Below are 18,383 nucleotides of genomic sequence, written 5' to 3'. Positions count from 1 at the left end.
TTTTTCAAAACTCCTTTTAAAAAACTGTGGTCCAGGGAAACCAAGATGGCGGCATAGATAAACACCGGAAATTGCTGCCTCGCACAACCACTTCAAAAATACAACTAAAACTTAACACAGACATCATCCAGAACCACAGGAAGGCTTGCTGAGTGGAAATTCTACAACTCGAGGGAAAGAGAAAAGCATACCGAGACTCAGAGGAGGTGCGGTGTGGAAGTAAAGTGCAGAGGTACGGAGGCGCACGCGGAAAGGGCTGGCAGCTGAGGACGTAGTTGTCTTTGTCAATCAGGAGGGAGTCTCAAGCTCCCAACTGCTCTGAACTCCAGTTCCGGGCAAGACTCTGGGGACCAAGGCTCATATAGGGAGAGGCTACACTGCCTGGCATCGGTCGGAACTCGAAGGCGGCTTTCTCTCAGGGGTGCTTGCAGCGATTACCGGGACACTGAGAAGCGGGGCCTCTTAGGGCAGGACTGAGGAGCAGCCATAGCTGCTTGCTCCGCCATGTTGATCCCCTGGGACCTGACCCGCCCAAGCTGTGCGCCGGCTTTTGCATATGAAAGGCTTGGCCCTTTGCAATCCGAAAATTACCTAACAAACTGCAGCTGGCCCAAGGCCCCATAGCAGCTTGCATTCCTTCATAGCTGAGCTCCTGCTGGGTAGCCTCAGGCAGAGGCTAAATTAGCACCTTCTTAGAGATCCAAGAGCCAGTGAACCCAGTGGTCAGAGTGAGACCATCCAGATTACAACTCCTCAGATTCATAAGGGACATACTCAGGGGACAGACTCAGGGAGCACCAAAGCCCCACTGAAGCAAGTCTTGCCCCAGAAGGGTGTCTCCAGCACAGAAGTTCTCCCACTGCAGACAGCTGATTCTCACAGCCAGTTGGCCTGGAGGTCAATTCCTCCCAGTGATACCTACAACAATCAAGGCTTAACTACAAAGCTGTGCACAAAGCCCACAAGGGGGGCACCAAGAGTGTCCACCTCAGGTAATTGGGAGGCTGAGCCACTGGGCCCTAGAGGACACCTAGCACAGAAAGCCACTCTATCAAGACAGGGAAGCAGCCAGAATGCGGAGACAAAGAAACAGGTCACAAATGACAGAAATGGAGGAAAGCAAACTACTGGATATAGAGTTCAAAACCACACTTTTAAGGTTTTTCAAGAATTTTCTAGAAACCGCCGATAAACTTAGTGAGACACTCAAGAAATCTAGTGAGACCGCCGATGAATTTAATGAGATCCTCAATAAGTCTAGTGCAGCTGTGGGCAAACTACAGCCCGCGGGCCAGATCTGGCCCGTTTGAAATGAATAAAACTTAAAAAAAAAAAAAAAAAAAAGAAGACCGTACGCTTTTATGTAATGATGTTTACTTTGAATTTATATTAGTTCACACAAACACTCCATCCATGCTTTTGTTCCGGCCCTCCGGTCCAGTTTAAGAATCCATTGTGGCCCTCGAGTCAAAAAGTTTGCCCACCCCTGGTCTAGTGAGACCCTCAAGGTTGTGAAAAAGGACAAACTAGAAATTAAGCATACACTGACTAAAATAAAGAATATTATACAGAATTCCAACAGCAGACTAGAGGATCGCAAGAATCAAGTCAAAGATCTGAAATACGAAGAAGTAAAAAACACCCAACCAGAAAAGCAAAAAGAAAAAAGAATCCAAAAATACAAAGATAGTGTAAGGAGCCTCTGGGACAGCTTCAAGCGTACCAACATCCGAATTATAGGAGTGCCAGAAGATGAGAGAGAGCAAGATATTGAAAACCTATTTGAAGAAATAATGACAGAAAACTTCCCTTACCTGGTGAAAGAAATAGACTTACAAGTCCAGGAAGTGCAGAGAACCCCAAACAAAAGGAATCCAAAGAGGACCACACCAAGACACATCATCATTAAAATGCCAAGAGCAAAAGACAAAGAGAGAATCTTAAAAGCAGCAAGAGAAAAACAGTTAGTTACCTACAAGGGAGTACCCATACGACTGTCAGCTGATTTCTCAATAGAACCTATGCAAGCCAGAAGGAGTGGCAAGAAATATTCAAAGTGATGAATAGCAAGAACCTACAACCAAGATTACTTTACCCAGCAAAGCTATCATTCCGAACTGAAGGTCAGATAAAGAGCTTCACAGATAAGAAAAAGCTCAAGGAGTTCATCAACACCAAACCAGTATTAAATGAAATGCTGAAAGGTATCCTTTAAGAAGAGGAAGAAGAAAAAGATACAGGTACAAATTATGAACAACAAATACACATCTATCAACAAGTGAATCTAAAAATCAAGTGAATAAATAATCTGATGAACAGAATAAACTGGTGATTATAATAGAACCAGGGGCATAGAAAGATTAGAATAGAACTATTCTTGGGGGGTGCGGGGATGCGGGAAAAGACTGGACAAAAATCATACACCTATGGATGAGGACAGTGGGGGGCGGGGGCGGTGGTAAGGGCAGAGGGTGGGGTGGGAACTGGGTGGAGGGGAGCTATGGGGGAAAAAAAGTGGAATAACTGTAATAACCTGAACAATGAAGATTTAATTAAGAAAAATAAAATAATAAAAATAAAAAATTGTGGTCCAATAGGAAGAAATTAAAGGTAAAACACAGTTACATGCCCAACTCTCCCTAAATACACCAGGGGTTCTGTTTTAATATTGGAAATACAAAAATCATAAGAGGTTCATGCTTTACATGGTATCCTGAAAAGTTATCCCAAATCTCTCATTCCTCAATAGCAGCACTCTTGTTCTGTGCCTTTCTACTGTATACCAAGCTACTGCTGTGCATGAAGGAAACCAAGACTTCAAGTCTATAATTCACCATTCTTTACCCTAACTGTGCTGGCTTTGTAAGTCACCATTTCCCCAATGATCATTTGGTTTAGGAGGAAAAAACAAAAAATCTCGTGCCTTATGTAAAAACAAAAACTAGAATGTTTTGGATTCATAACCCTATTATGTAAGCTTTTAAACAACATGGTTAGTTTGCAATACAGAAATTGTTTCTTTAGGTGTGGGGACATTTTAGATGGGTCCATGTTTCAATTATAAAAACTTGCAGCCAACAGAAAAATAAATTGAATACAGATGCTTAAAAGTTCTATTCACATTGCAAAGTTGCTATTGCTTGAAAACAATGTCTTTGAAATATTAAAGGAAAGCTAATAGGGATTTCCCTTTATTTCCATTGTCAGAGTAAGACACTGCTTAAAAACCTATACATTATGACCAGTTATAGTGTATAGATTCACAAAGGTAAGATTATATATTTTCTTCCCTTTTTGTATTATTTCTCATGGGGGGAGGAAGGGTATGTATCACACTGCTAACAGGGTTACTCTCTCATTTTCTGCTGTCCTTGATCTGGTTACTACTAGGTAAAAATCACTTAAAAGGCTACAACCTGGGCCCTGGCCAGCTTTGCCCAGTGGTTAGAGTATTGGCCATTGAACTGAAGGGTCACAGGCTCTATCCCTGGCCCCATTTGGGGCGCATGTGGGAGGCAACCAATGTACCTCTCACATTGATGTTTCTCTCCCTCCCACCCTTCCACTCTCTCTAAAAACCATGGGGAAAAAAATATCCTCCAGTGAGGCTTAACAAAATAATTCTACAACCTGGATGTTAACTCTTTCACTGAAATCATATATATATATATATATATATATATATATATATATGTATAATTTGTGTATGTATATGTATATATGGTGTATAGTTTAGCTCTGGATTAATTAAGGGGACCAAGTCAGCATATATCAATTAAATTGAAGAGTCTGGAAATATTTTTGTTCTATTATAGGTTCATACACAAAATTTTAAATAAAAATTTAAAAAAATTAAATGAGATCCACTATAATTAGAATCTAATTTAATATTCTAATATTTTTGGCATAAGCCAAAACATATTTTTAGAAAATTTTCAAGTTTTTTCAAAGTAACCCCCAGAGGCAACACTGAACTCCTATTCTTAACAAATTCATGTCATTAATTCACTGACAATGTAATTGTTACAAGATGGGCCTTCAGTTCTGTTAAGTGGCAAATCTAGGCATTACTGTGAATGTATATACACTCATTCTTTTCTAAAATAAAAGGGTTCTGCCGAAACCGGTTTGGCTCAGTGGATAGAGCGTTGGCCTGCGGACTGAAAGGTCCCAGGTTCGATTCCGGTCAAGGGCATGTACCTGGGTTGCGGGCACATCCCCAGTAGGAGATGTGCAGGAGGCAACTGATCGATGTTTCTCTCTCATCGATGTTTCTAACTCTCTATCCCTCTCTCCCTTTCTCTCTGTAAAAAATCAATAAAATATATTTTTAAAAAAATGGATAAAGTAAGAGTTCAATTCCACATAAACTTTAATCCTGTTTTTGTCACTAACAACCTTATCTGCAGAGAAAAATACTTTTCAAACTCTTAAAGTCCTGAAAAGAAAAAACCCAGTATTATTTATTCTAGGCGAAAATTTCCTTCTCAGAAAAGGTTGCTTTGTTTGTAAAGCTTTGAATCCATTCAGCTAAAATTTGTTTTAGATTTCATCCAATAAACTAATCTTCTATAACTGAACAAGAAATTGTAATATAAAGATGCAAATGTTTTCAGGACAACTAATAACTACAAGGTAGTATGAAAAGACTATCTGTTCCTTCTGAAACACTAGCTGGCTTATGTTTACAAGTAGTTCAAAAGTGACATTAATTTTTTTAAAATGAGAAATAAACTGGTTTTTAAAATAACGTGTACACCTTTGTTGTATGGCTGAATCAAGAAAACAGAATCTAAAATATAAACAAATAAATAAAAAAACAGGCCAGTATGATGTGTCAATTGTTAGAGTCAATACTTACTGTTTCTGCTTATGGTCAAATATTACATTTGGCCATACCATGAACAAATTTATTTAAAAACATAATTTCCACTGGGAACACATTCAAGAAGCTAACCTCTATTGGAATACATGTAAAATGCTTAAGACTTATTAAAATAGTCTTTACAGAAGCAAAGCTGTCTGTCTTAAGTGCTAGAAAATAGCTTTCAATGGGCTAGTGCATGAAATGAAAAAGATGAAAATTATTTCCAAATATGTCCTTCCTAACTAATTCATATTCTTATGCATGAATTAAAGAAAATTACATGCTGCATGACTGGTACATTCTTTGAGTAACCTCAATATATACAAGCACAATGTGTCAAAGTAGTGCAGGCTAGTTAATATGTAAAGAAAAAAACCAATCATTTATTTAGGGTTCTTTATTCACAAAATTTAAGTAATGTGTAATGGTTCTTCCAAGACTGTATCCAATGTTATTATTCATATAAATTACATAGGATGAACTCAAAATCCCTATACTGTCATTTTCCAGACTGAAGCAAAAAAATTCTAGATCTTATAGAGTAGATCCAAAAGGCAGCACTCGATTAAAAAAAAAAAAAAAAGTAGGACTTAATCTTCACTTTAGGAAAATAACTGTTGATGTTGATAAAGTGACAGTCATCATTTAAAAGCCTGAGCAAAACTACTAAGGACCGATCATCAGAACAGAACTTTTATCTGCAAAAAAAGTTACATAATAACATCCTTAACCTGGCTTCCAACTCTTGGCCAAAGTTTCATTTTAGAAATTCATTCACTCTAAGACTCCTATTCTATTCCTCTGACAACATGTCACTGGGATAGTTTATAGAAGATTCAGGAAGAAAGAAAAAGGGGCTGGCATAAAAGAGCACTTACATGTACCTTCCAGCCCCGAATTCTCTTAGACCTGAAAATTCAACAGGCCCACTTTAGAATATTTGAATAAAGTGTTTTAAGTTAAAAAAAAAAAAGCATAAAGATATAAGTGAGGGCAAATGTAGCACTACCTTCAAACAAGTCACAACTTTGAAAAACTGAAATATGTTGTTATAAAATAACCAATCACACTAAAAATAGGCCACAGGCTGAATCAACAATGAAGAAGCCCTTTGACATAAACTTGATTTTTTACAGGAATAGCCCCAAAACTACCCACACACTCTCCCCAACCACATTTTCCCACACTAAAATAATGTACAACACACTTTACTAAAAGGTCCCCCCTAAATAGTTTCACTTATGTAATCTGATAGTGCTGTGAAAGTCATTATAACATTTACTTTCATGAGTAAGGAGAACATTACAACGTGCAAGTTTTAATGTTCTTTTATCATTATCAATGTTGATAGAAGTCCCAACAGCAATCTTAACACTTGAACAGGATAATCTTGTAGCTGCAATATCCACTTCACTTCTTGTTTTCCTTTCTTAAAAAACTAGCAAATAAAATATATGGGCCGGGATGGGGGATGGGGAACAGGGGGTGGGAGTACCATCAACTACAAAAAAATTATTCCTAAGGAAAGAATGCCAAAGGACAGTGTTAAAAATCATTTCTTAAAAGATCAGAATTCACAAGAAATCCTCCAAATCACTAAAATTTTCCAAAAAGAAACTAATAAATGTTTTTACTCCATTCCATAATACATATAAAATTCACCTGGGTAATATAGCAGTTGTTTTAGCTGTCAAATTTCACTCCAAGGTTAAGTTTGATAGTTATGAAGTAGTTGAAGTTATAGTGTGCTTCATTTAACCCCCTCTCCCCAAACCTTCAAAAGAAACAGAATTTCCACTATGACCTTCACACTTTATTACTAATTTTTCTCAAGCCAAATAAAATATATAGAGACCCAAAGCAGTGTAACCATTTTCTGATTAGCAGAAAAAATTTGTTTCTCTATATGTAATGACTAAATTAAACCAACTGGTTACAATGATGGAACATTTCCACATATACCGACTGCTGGTCACGCTATACTTTTTAAAATGTGCTAAGATAATATATTTGCAAATTCAGTGGCTCCATCTTCCTATCACTAATCCAGGATTGATGAGGGGTTTTTTTTCCTGCAAAAGTCTCTGTATATTAATTTCTTTCTATTAAAATGTTCACACTAATCCCACACTATAAAAGGAATTTCTCTTCAATGTACACATCACACATCTCTCTCTCTCTCTCTCTCTCTCTCTCTCTCTCTCTCTCTCACTCACTCACACACACACACACACACACACACACACACACACACCTGTTGCCATGGGGTTTTTTGCAAAACCCACACTGCTTGCTGGGAGTCCACATATATTTGCTTTCAAATGAAGAGCTATGATCTGAGCCTTCTTTTTTTATGGTAGCTATGTTATCTGGAATGAACAATGGTGGCTCATCCAAAGAAAAACTTTTGCTGCTTCTTCTTTGGCGGGGTTGTAGGTTCTTCTCGGGTTTTTTTTGTTTCAGTTTATCCTCCTCCTTAAAATGTTCTGCACCACTTGCATGTTCAAACTCTTCTTTCACATGACTATTGGTTTTTACTGCTGGAGCCAGCTGTTGGGGCTTGTGGCACTGTTTCTGGCAGGAAGGTAATAGATGTCCAGTTTGTACAGGATGATGAGGTTCTTTAGAGCAACCAGGCTGATCATGAGGCTTATCACTCAACCAATGTGTTACAGGTTTGGAAATCTGTACTAAATTTTGATCTTGTGTTTTTTTCAAATTAGAATGAGCTTGATTTTTCACAGACTTAGCCCCAGAATTGCAACTCTGAATCTTTGAATGCTTATCAACTTGTTTTTTTCTCACTTTGACTGGCCTATGAAAATTTTGCTGAGATTCTAGTTCATCGGCATTCCGTTTCACACTTTTGACACTAGCTTTAGTTTTGATATGCGTTAATTCATGCTTTGCTGCAACAATTTTTTTCAAAGTATCTGTGCTCATGCTTTGCTTAGAGTGAATTACAGGTTTTGTGTGTTTGGATTTTATGTTTTTTGACTCTAAGCAAGAAACATTATTTGATGGGCTGTTTCTGTCATCCTGAAGGGTTGCTGTTTCATGAGACTCCATTTTAATACTTTCAACAATATTCAACTGTTTTAAATTTTGGTCAGGCACATCACAAATAGCATTTTCTACAATATTACACTCTGGTTCAAAAGCACTAGTAACCACCTCATCAAAGTTTGATTTGTTAAATTCAGTGCTCTCCAACTGTTTATGATTAGACTCTATGTCTTTACAATAACTCAATGGTTCTAGTTCATTTCTATGAAGAGAGTTCTTAGCTTGATCAAATTCCATCGTATTCTTCAATTCCAAATGGCATTCATTTACTTCATCCACAGTGCTAGACAAACCTACAAGGTTCTTTTCGGTCTTATTTGGATTGGTACAAGAAGCATCACCACAGAGAGCAGCAGCAGATTCTGGTTCCTCAACAATTTGGTCACCTTCAAGGGATAATTTGACCGTTTCCTTTGATTCTTGTTCAACCTTTGTACTCATTTCTTCAACAATAGTCTCATCCACTTTATCTGAAATAGAATCATTCTGTTCATGTTCTTCTTTACCTGAAAATGTAAACAATGGGCTACTAACAGTCTTGATTTTACATTCCACCAGAGCTTCATTTTTCTTTTCTTCAATACTATCACAAGTCTCTGAAAGGAGTGGACAATTTAATTCATCAGATGGCACATTTGCTTTTTCCTGATTATTACACTTCTTAGAATCTAATCCAACTTCATCCTTCATTTCAAGACAAGATGACACTGAAGAGTGACTTGAAGACACAGATACTTCCGATACTTCAGTTTGTTCAAGATGCCGACTGCTCCTTCTGCTCTCTTTATGATACTCAGGTTTCGGTGATGTACAAGCTTCTTCTTTTATCTGACACCTTTCTGGTTGTTTTCCCCCTGCTTTAGGGGCAGATACAGTCTTCACAGGTGCTTTTTTTGTGCTATTTAAAGGTGCTGCATTTGAACGCTTGGCAATAGTGCTTTGTCGCAAACTTCTTACTTGTTCTATCACAAGGGAAAAAAATAAAAATAACTTAGCTATTTTGCCATGTGTTTTTATTTCAATACAACTTAGAATATACACTTCTTTATTCTGAGCTACAAAATGTATCATTTCAACGAAAATGTCCTGAACAGTTACTCATGATGGTGATTTTAAGATATATACATACATATGTTAAATTTTATATTTATCAAAGTTCTATAAATTCTGGCGGGGGGGGGGGGGAACCTCTAAAGTTTAGACTATTATACCTTATTATAAGACAAATGTTTTCATCATCTCTTTTTTTTAATATATTTTTATTGATTTCAGAGAATAAGGGAGGGATAGAAACATTAATGATGAAAGAGAACCATTGATCGGCTGCCTCTTGCACTCCCCCTACTGGAGATCGAGCCAGCAATCCGGGCATGTGCCCTTGATTGGAATCGAACCCAGGACCCTTTAGTCCACAGGCTGACCCCTCTACCCACTAAGTCAAACCAGCTAGGGCTCTTTTAAAAAAAAAAAAAAAACAAAAAAAAAAAACAAGTCTCTTTTCGATCAGAAATAAGCTGGGGGGGGGGGGGGTAATGGGTGGATAAGGACACATATGTAATACCTTAATCAATAAAGGAAAAAATAAAAAGAAATAAGCTGGGAGTAAAATAAGTTGAAAAAGCTTCATTTACATCAATACCCATCCTAAAGCAAGGCTGCCATACCATTTTAAACATTAAATATTTTTAAATATATAAAACCCAAACAAAAATTCAACTACCAATAAAATGAACTAAACTACCTATTACAAACAAGCTCTGTCTTTTAAAGCACAACTTCAAAAGAACTCAAATTCTTTTTGAATGTGCTTCACTTATATTACCATTTTAGCATCCAAGCTATTCCTAAAAGAGGAAATGAAGTATATACTAGACTAGAGTATTAGATCAACAGAAAGAAAAATTACAATGAAAAACACTTAAGCCAAGAAAATGTATCATAAAAGAAAATGAAGAGTATGAAAATAATTGAATAAACCTTCTCACCTTTAACAATGCTTCTAATAAAAAAATCTATTAATTTTCCTTCTTTCCCTATCTGTATATTTTATCTACGGGAAGGAGAAACATAAAAGTGTGGGAAAGAAAAAAAAATATTGGAAAAAGAGAAAAGCTAAATAATTCACTAAGTTAAAAAGAAAAAACAACTCACAAACTAAACTATAAAATAAAAAGCTAATTCCAAACCTATGCATATCCTATACTTCTGAATCAATTCTGTATAACTAAACACTATCAGCTTTTTTTAAATTCCCCTTCCTTTTAATGCAAAATCCTACTATGCACCCATATTTAGAACACTTTCCTAATTTGTCGTTCATCACTAAACTGTGGGACTCTTAAAGTATAAATGTCCCTATCTGTCTATAACAGTCCTATGTCAGAGCATACCCTTTCACTCTTAAGTGCCCCAGCTTGGACAAAAAATTATATGGTCATCCAAATCTATAATATTTGGTCATTAGGTTAAGCACTCAAGTTTTTTCTTAGTGGATTATGAACTGTTTATCACATGTTCAACTATATAATACTGTTAAATAACTAAAATTTTAATGGCTGGTTATTAGTATTTAGATAATTTGTAAAGCTTTGACGACAGCTTGTAATAATTTACAGCTCTATTTTATTCACCTGCTCTGACATAAAATAAATGAAGAACGTTTAACATCCATTACCTAAGTCAGGGGTCCTCAAACTACGGCCCACGGGCCACACGCAAATACAAATATTGTATTTGTTCCCATTTTGTTTTTTTACTTCAAAATAAGATATGTGCAGTGTGCATAGGAATTTGTTCAGTTTTTTTTTTTTTAACTATAGTCCGGCCCTCCAACGGTCTGAGGGACAGTGAACTGGACCCTGTTTAAAAAGTTTGAGGACTCCTGACCTAAGTGGTTGCTAAAAATGATAAATAGCATATTTAACTGAGAAGGTATTCAGATTAAAAAAAAAAAAAATTGGCCCTAGGTGGTTTGGCTCAGTGGATAGAGCGGACTGAAGAGTCCCGGTTTTGATTCTGGTCAAGGGCACATGCCCATAGGCTCGATCCCCAGTAGGGGGCGTGCAGGAGGCAGCTGATCAATGATTCTCTCTCTCATCACTGATGTTTCTCTCTCTCTCTCTGCCTTCCTCTCTGAAATCAATAAAAATATATTTTTTAAAAAATGGTTTTGCAATAGTAATTGATTTATTGAGCAAAGGGTAAAAAGTCCCTTTTTCTCCTCTAAATATCAACTGCCTTAGTCTGAAGCCTAGCTGTATAGGCCAAAAATTTGCCTATAATATGCATTCTATTCTTTTCATTTCTCAAAGTCACAAGTATATACAAAATAACTGATTAAAAATATAAATTGAGAAAAAGATGACAAAGCAAATATATGCATCTAAGTCAATCCACTTTTCAAAACCCCACCAAAGCTATAAAAAGGCATAAATCTAAAAGGAAATAACACAAGAGAAAACTGACAGTTTGGAAGCCAAACAAGGATGATCAAGAAGCTACTAATGACCCAGCTGATGAGCATCAACCCATGAACCAGGAGGTCAAGGTTTGAATCCCAGTCATGTCACATGCCTGGGTTGTGGGCTCCACCCTCAGTCAAGGGCATGCAGGAGGCAGCTGATCAATGATTCTCATCATTAATGTTTCTATCTCTTTCCCTCTCACCTTCTATCTATCTATCTATCTATCTATCTATCTATCTACCTACCTACCTATCTATGTGTGTGTGTGTGTATATATATATATATATTTTTTTTTTTTTTTTAAAAGAAGGAACTGCCCTAGCCGTTTGGCTCAGTGGATAGAGCATGGCCTGCGGACTGAAGGATCCCAAGTTCAATTCCAGTCAGGGGCACAATCCCCAGTAAGGGGCATGCGGGAGGCAGCCAATCAATGAATTCTCTTTCATCATTGATGTTTGTATCTCACTCCCTTTTCTTTCCTAAAATCAATAAAAAAATTTAATTTAAAAAAATAAAAACCTCAGCTCTAAAAAATAAAAAAAGAAGGAACTGCCCTAACTGGTTTGGCTCAATGGATAGAGCTTCGGCCTGGGGACTCAAGGGACCCAGGTTCGATTCCGGTCAAGGGCATGTACCTTGGTTGCAGGCACACACCCAATAGGGAGTGTGCAGGAGGCACCTGATCGATGTTTTTCTCTCATCGATGTTTCTAACTCTCTATCCCTCTCCCTTCCTCTCTGTAAGAAATCAATAAAATATATATTTTTTTTTTAAAAAAAGAAGGAACTAATGAACTGAGAAGTCCAAAATAAGACCAACACTAAAAGTTGACAGTGCTGACAAAAACTAATACTATTAACACCTCAAAAGGCTTAGGAATTGGTGACCTCAGATGATTCTAATGTGGGGATGAAGGAAGGTGGTTAAAATTAGGATAAGTAGAAAGCTATTAAAGAAGTAGTTAGATCCCTACATTCCTCTCCCAGACTCCATCTGTTTGGGCAACTTCCCTTGCCTGGTCCTAATCCAACACTGAAAGATTTAGTCTGTGGAGAGTGTAAAACAAGAGTTTCTAGGCTAAGGAACATCAGTCACAGATAAGAACTGAAGAGTCAAGTACACTGAAATTTGTGAGATTAAGTGAATAAATAAATAACAGTAAACAGAAAGTGATAAGGCTAACAGCTTCAATATAGTATTAAAAACCAAAAGGAAAAGAAGACTTTCAAAATATCCATAACATATTTATGTAATCAAATTAAAACGATCCTATTTGAAATCCAATCAAATCAATCCAAAGGGGTGAGGAGGTTGAGGGATAACTGAGACAGGAAAGTATAATTCATCACAGGCCCAGGGAACCAGAATTTTCCCCAACACAGCCACATCACCATACAGCAACACTCAGAGTTAACAAAACCCAATCTACACATTAAAAGGTTTCATACAATTTTAGTTCCCTACTCCTAAGCATGACCAAACAATCAAGATCAGACATGTCTCTAACATGAAAGACAAAAATGACACGGAAAAAAATGAAACTATGAAAAAACAGACAAAAAACTTTTTAAAACACCGTAAGTACCTTACAAAAGAAAACAAAATACAGCATACATGAAACAAGACTAAAATGCTACAGAAAGACTATTCCCAAAGCAAAAAACAGAACATTCACAAATTATAAATGCAAATCTTAATGAAAAAGTTGAAGGACAAATATGAGAAAACCTTAGCAAATAGAGGAAAAAGACTGAGGTGAAAAGTAGGCAAGATAAAGAAAATGGAAAGCCTAGTCCCTGCTATCTAATATTTTAGAACTAGAGGTTCGTGCACGGGTGGGGTCCCTAGGCCTGCCCAGCAATCAGGCCTATCAGGGCTGTCTCACCCAGTCTTGCCGCCTGCTGAGCGGGGCCTGCCGGTTGGCTGTGGGAGGGCACTGACCACCAGGGGGCAGCTCCTGTGTTGAGCATCAGCCCCTGGTGGTCAGTGAGCATCATAGCAACTGGTTGACCAGTTGTTTCGGTCATTCCAGTTGTTTGGTCTTAATGGTTGCTAAGGCTTTTATATATATACTAGAGGCCCGGTGCACAAAAATTTGTGCACTCGGGGGGAAGGGGGGTCCCTCAGCCAACCTGTGCCCTCTCGCAGTCTGGGACCCCTCGGGAGATGAACGACCTGCTGGCTTAGGCCTGCTCCCTGGTGGCAGAGGGCAGGCCCAATCCCTAGGTGCAGCCCCTGGTCGGGCTCAGAGCAGGGCCGATTGGGGAGTTGGGGCGCCGCCCCCTGTCATGCACAGAGCAGGGCGATCAGGAGGTTGTTATGCTACCCTCAGTCATGCTCAGGGTAGGGCCGATTGGGGGGTTGGGGCACCATCCTGTCACACTCAAGGCAGGGTCGATGGGGAGGTTGCGGCGCCACCCCGTCATGCACAGAGCAGGACCAATCAGGAGGTTGGGGCACTGCCCCCTGTCATTCACAGAGCAGGGCCAATCAGGGGGTTGGGGCGCTGCCCCGTGTCACGCACAGAGCAAGGCCCATCAGGAGGTTGGGGCACTGCCCTCTATCACCCACAGAGCAGGGCCGATCAGGGGGTTGAGGCGCCGCCACTCTCACATTCAGGGCAGGGCCGATGGGGAGGTTATGGCTCTACCCCGTCACACACAGAGCAGGGCCCGTGGGGGGGGGGGGGGGGGCGGTTGGGGCACCGCACCGTCACACACAGAGCAGGGCCAATCAGGGGGTTGGGGCGCCGCACCCTGTCACACACAGAGCCGCAGGGCAATCAGGGGGTTGGGGAGCTCCCCCCTATCAGGCACAGAGCAGGGCTGATCAGGGGGTTGGGGCGCCTTCCCCATCACGAACAGAGCAGGGTGGATAGGGAGGTTATGGCCCCACCCCCCGTCACACACAGAGCCGCAGGACGATCAGGGGGTTTGGGCGCTGCCCCGTCACGCTGATCCCCGTGCCGGGAGGCCTCGCGGCTCCGCTGATCCCTGTACTGGGAGGCATATTACCCTTCTACTATATAGGATAGAGGCCTGGTGCATGGGTGGGTGCCGGCTGGTTTGCCCTGAAGGGTGTCCTGGATCAGGGTGAGGGTCCCCACTGGGGTGCCTGGCCAGCCTGGGTGAGGGGATGACGGCTGTTTGCAGCAGGTCACACACCCTTCAGGGTGGGGGTCCCCACTGGGGTGCCTGGCCAGCCTGGGTGAGGGGATGAAGGCTGTTTTCAGGCTGGCGGTGACTGAAGCTCCCAACTGCTCTTTTTTTTCTTTTTATTCTGGCCAGCTTTAGCTTTGAGGCTTGGCTCCAGCTCTTAGGCTTCCACTGCTGAAAGTAGGTTTCTGGCCTTTGCTTACAATGTTGCGATCCTGCTGGCTGAAGCACTGCGGACTAAAGCAGGTTTCTGGGGTTTTGTTTAGCTTCTATATTTGTTACATAGTTGCTTAGAGTTGCAGCTCAGAGGCCTGCAGTGGCAGGCAGGGAACGTTGCAGTCCTCCGTCACTGAAGCAAGCAAGCCTCACGTTAGTTTCAAGCTGCCTGGTTGCTGGCCGCCATCTTGGCTGGCAGTTAATTTGCATATCTCACTGATTAGCCAATGGGAAGGGTAGCGGTCGTACGCTAATTACCATGTTTCTCTTTTATTAGATAGGAGGACTAGAGGCCCGATGCATGAAATTTGTGCACTGGGGGGTGGGGTGCCCTCAGCACAGCCTGCCTTCTCACAGTCTGAGAGCCCTCAGTGGATGTCCTACTGACGGCCACAGTCTGGCAGCAGAGGCTCAGAAGAGGCGTCCTGTGTGTGTGTGTGTGTGTGTGTGTGTGTGTGTGTGTGTCCACTGGGGGCCTGCCACCAGCCACACCATGGAGGCTTGGAGCAGGCGCCCCTCTGTGTTGATATCTCAGGTTCCTGGCCTCCACTGCGTGTTTTTCTCTCCCTTGAGCTGTGGCCAGGGTGGGGTGCTGCCTGCAGGCTGCGCTTTCCTGCTCATGGATCACCGGATCACTTCAGAGACCAGGGGCAGGCCCTGCTGGGCCCTGCCTATGGGAAACTTTCCTGCTCTGGGATCGCCATGGTGATCCCAGGAGCAGGCCCACCTGGGGGCACGCCGCCCTCCACACTTGCCTGCTCTGGGATCGCCATGGCATCCCAGGAGCAGGCCCAACTGGAGCCTGCCGCCCTCTGCACTTGCCTGCTCTGGGATCGCCATGGTGATCCCAGCAGCAGGCCCACCTGGGGCCCGCCAGCCTCCACACTTGCCTGCTCTGGGATCGCCATGGCATCCCAGCAGCAGGCCCACCTGGGGGCCACCCGCCTTCCGCACTTGCCTGCTCTGGGATCGCAATGGGGTCCCAGCTGGCAGCAGGGCTTCGGCGGCACACGGGGGTCCTGGCGGGGAGCGGAGCTTAGGTGGCACATGGGGGTCCCGGCTGGGGCGGGGCTTAGGTGATGCGATCGCACCGCCTAAGCCCGGCCGCCCAGGGCCGCACCCGGCCCGGATGGCATCTGGCACTGGCCAGCCCTGCCTGCAGTATGCAAATTAGCTGCCCTCTTGGATGGCGGTTAATTTGCATATGGTGCTGATTAGCCAATGGGAAGTGTAGCAGAGGTACGGTTAATTACCCTTTTTGTCTTTTATTAGATAGGATAGACAGATAACAGGAGTTCCAGAAAGCAAGAGCAGAGAAAATAAAGAGGGAATTACCAATGAAACAATCCAAGAAACGTTCCCAGAATTGAATAATAACAGTTTCAGACTAAAAGGACTTACTGAATACCAAGCTCAATATATAAAATACACCTACACCGAAAAAATACAATACCAGAAGAAACTAAGATGGCGGCATAGATAAACACCGGGAAATTGCCGCCTCCCACAACAATTGAAAAATACCGCAAAGGACAGAGCGGACATCATCCAGAACAACAGGAAGCTTGGCTGAGTGTAAATTCTACAACTAGAAGGAAAGAAAAGCACACTGAGAGCCAGAGGAGCTGCGGCGGCGAAGTGCAGAGGTACGGCGGCTCGCGCGCGCGGAAAAGGGGGTGGCACCTGAGGACGTGGCTGTCTGTTTGAATCACAAGCTCCCGACTGCTCTGAACTCCGGTTCTGGGAAGTCTCTGGGGACCCAGGACTCATACGGGGAGAAGCTGGACTGTCGGGCAGCAGGCGAACTTGAGGGCGGCTTTCCCTCAGAGGTGCTTGCAGCAATTATCGGGTCACTGAGACGCGTGACTCCTTAGAGCTGGGCAGAGAATCAGCCATAGCTGCTTGCTCCGCCCTTTGATTCCCTGAGACCCCGCCCCACCTAGGCTGCGGCAGAGGCTTTTGCATGTGAATGTACCTAATTGCAGCCAAGCCAGGCAGACCCGGAACTTCCAAGAGAAGGCCCAAGGCCCCGCAGCGGCTTGCATTGCTTCACAGCTGAGCCTCTTCGGGCCTCCTGCTGTGTGGCCTCAGGCAGAGGCTGAATTAGCACCTCCTTAGATCCAAGAGCCACTGTACCCAGTGGTCAGAGGGGGACCATCCAGATTGCAACTCCTCAGATCCATAAGGGACACACTCAGGGAGCAGACTCAGTGAGCACCAAAGCCCCACTGAAGCAAGTCTTGCCCCAGAAGGGTGTCTTCAGCACAGAAGTTCTCCCACTTCAGACACAGCTAATTCTCACAGCCAATTGGCCTGGAGGACAATTCCTCCCAGTGATCCTACAACAACCAAGGCACCAAGAGCGCACCAAGAGTGTCCACCTCAGGTAACTGGGGAGGCTGAGCCACTGGGCCCTACAGGACACCTGACGCGCAGGGCCACTCTATCAACACAGGGAAGCAGCCAAAATGCGGAGACAAAGAAACAGGTCACAAATGGCAGAAATGGAGGAAAGCAAACGACTGGATATAGAGTTCAAGGCCACGTTTATAAGGTTTTTCAAGAATTTTATGGAAACCGCCGATAAATTTAATGAATCCCTCAATAAGTATAGTGAAACCATGGAGGACATGAAAAAGGACCAACTAGAAATTAAGCATACACTGACTGAAATAAAGAATAATTTACAGAGATCCAACAGCAGACAAGAGGATCCCAAGAATCAAGTCAAAGATTTGAAATACAAAGAAACAAAAAATATCCAACCGAAAAAGAAAAGAGATTCAAAAAATATGAAGATAGTGTAAGGAGCCTCTGGGACAACTTCAAGCATACCAACATCAGAATTATAGGGGTACCAGAAGAAGAGAGAGGGCAAGATATTGAAAACCTATTTGAAGAAATAATGACAGAAAACTTCCCCCACCTGGTGAAAGAAGTGGACTTACAAGTCCAGGAAGCGCAGAGAACCCCAAACAAAAGGAATCCAAAGAGGACCACACCAAGACACATCATCATTAAAATGCCAAGAGCAAAAGATAAAGAGAGAATCTTAAAAGCAGCAAGAGAAAGACAGTCAGTTACCTACAAGGGAGTACCCATACGACTGCCAGCTGATTTCTCAACAGAAACCATGCAGGGCAGAAGAGAGTGGCAAGAAATATTCAAAGTGATGAATAGCAAGAACCTGCAACCAAGATTGCTTTATCCAGCAAAGCTATCATTCAGAATAGAAGGTCAGTTAAAGAGCTTCACGGATAAGAAAAAGCTAAAGGAGTTCATCACCACCAAACCAGCATTATATGAAATGCTGAAAGGTATTCTTTAAGAAGAGGAAGAAGAAAAAGGAACTCTTACCATTTGTCACAGCATGGATGGAACTGGAGAGCGGATAAATACCACAGGATCTCACTCATTTGTGGAATATAATGAACAACATAAACTGATGAACAAGGACTGATCCAGAGACGGAGAGGCATTGATTGGACTGTCAGGCCTTGGAGGGAAGGTAGGGGAGGGTAGGGGTAAGGGGGAAAGATCAACCAAAGGACTTGTATGCAGGCATATAGGCCTAACCAATGGACACGGACAACGGGGGGGTGAGGGCATGAGTGG

At 41.9% G+C, this 18,383-nt stretch overlaps 1 protein-coding gene across 2 annotated transcripts in view; it reads right to left on the bottom strand.

Annotated features, from left to right (window-relative positions):
- PHF3 (PHD finger protein 3) overlaps positions 1–18,383 on the bottom strand; it is a 97,001-nt gene that overhangs the window by 28,480 nt on the left and 50,138 nt on the right. Inside the window, exon 4 of one of the 2 annotated variants that reach the window (XM_081093642.1) lies at positions 7,122–8,895. The exons of the other annotated variant lie outside the window; for it this stretch is intronic. Coding sequence (XP_080949768.1) covers positions 7,122–8,895 — 1,774 coding nt within the window. The remainder of the gene's footprint in view (positions 1–7,121; positions 8,896–18,383) is intronic. 2 annotated transcript variants of the gene reach the window in all.

This window comes from Myotis nattereri (genome assembly GCF_964212035.1).
Source record: "Myotis nattereri genome assembly, chromosome: 6".
Taxonomy (NCBI): domain Eukaryota; kingdom Metazoa; phylum Chordata; class Mammalia; order Chiroptera; family Vespertilionidae; genus Myotis; species Myotis nattereri.
This window is presented reverse-complemented; position numbering and strand designations above follow the sequence as displayed.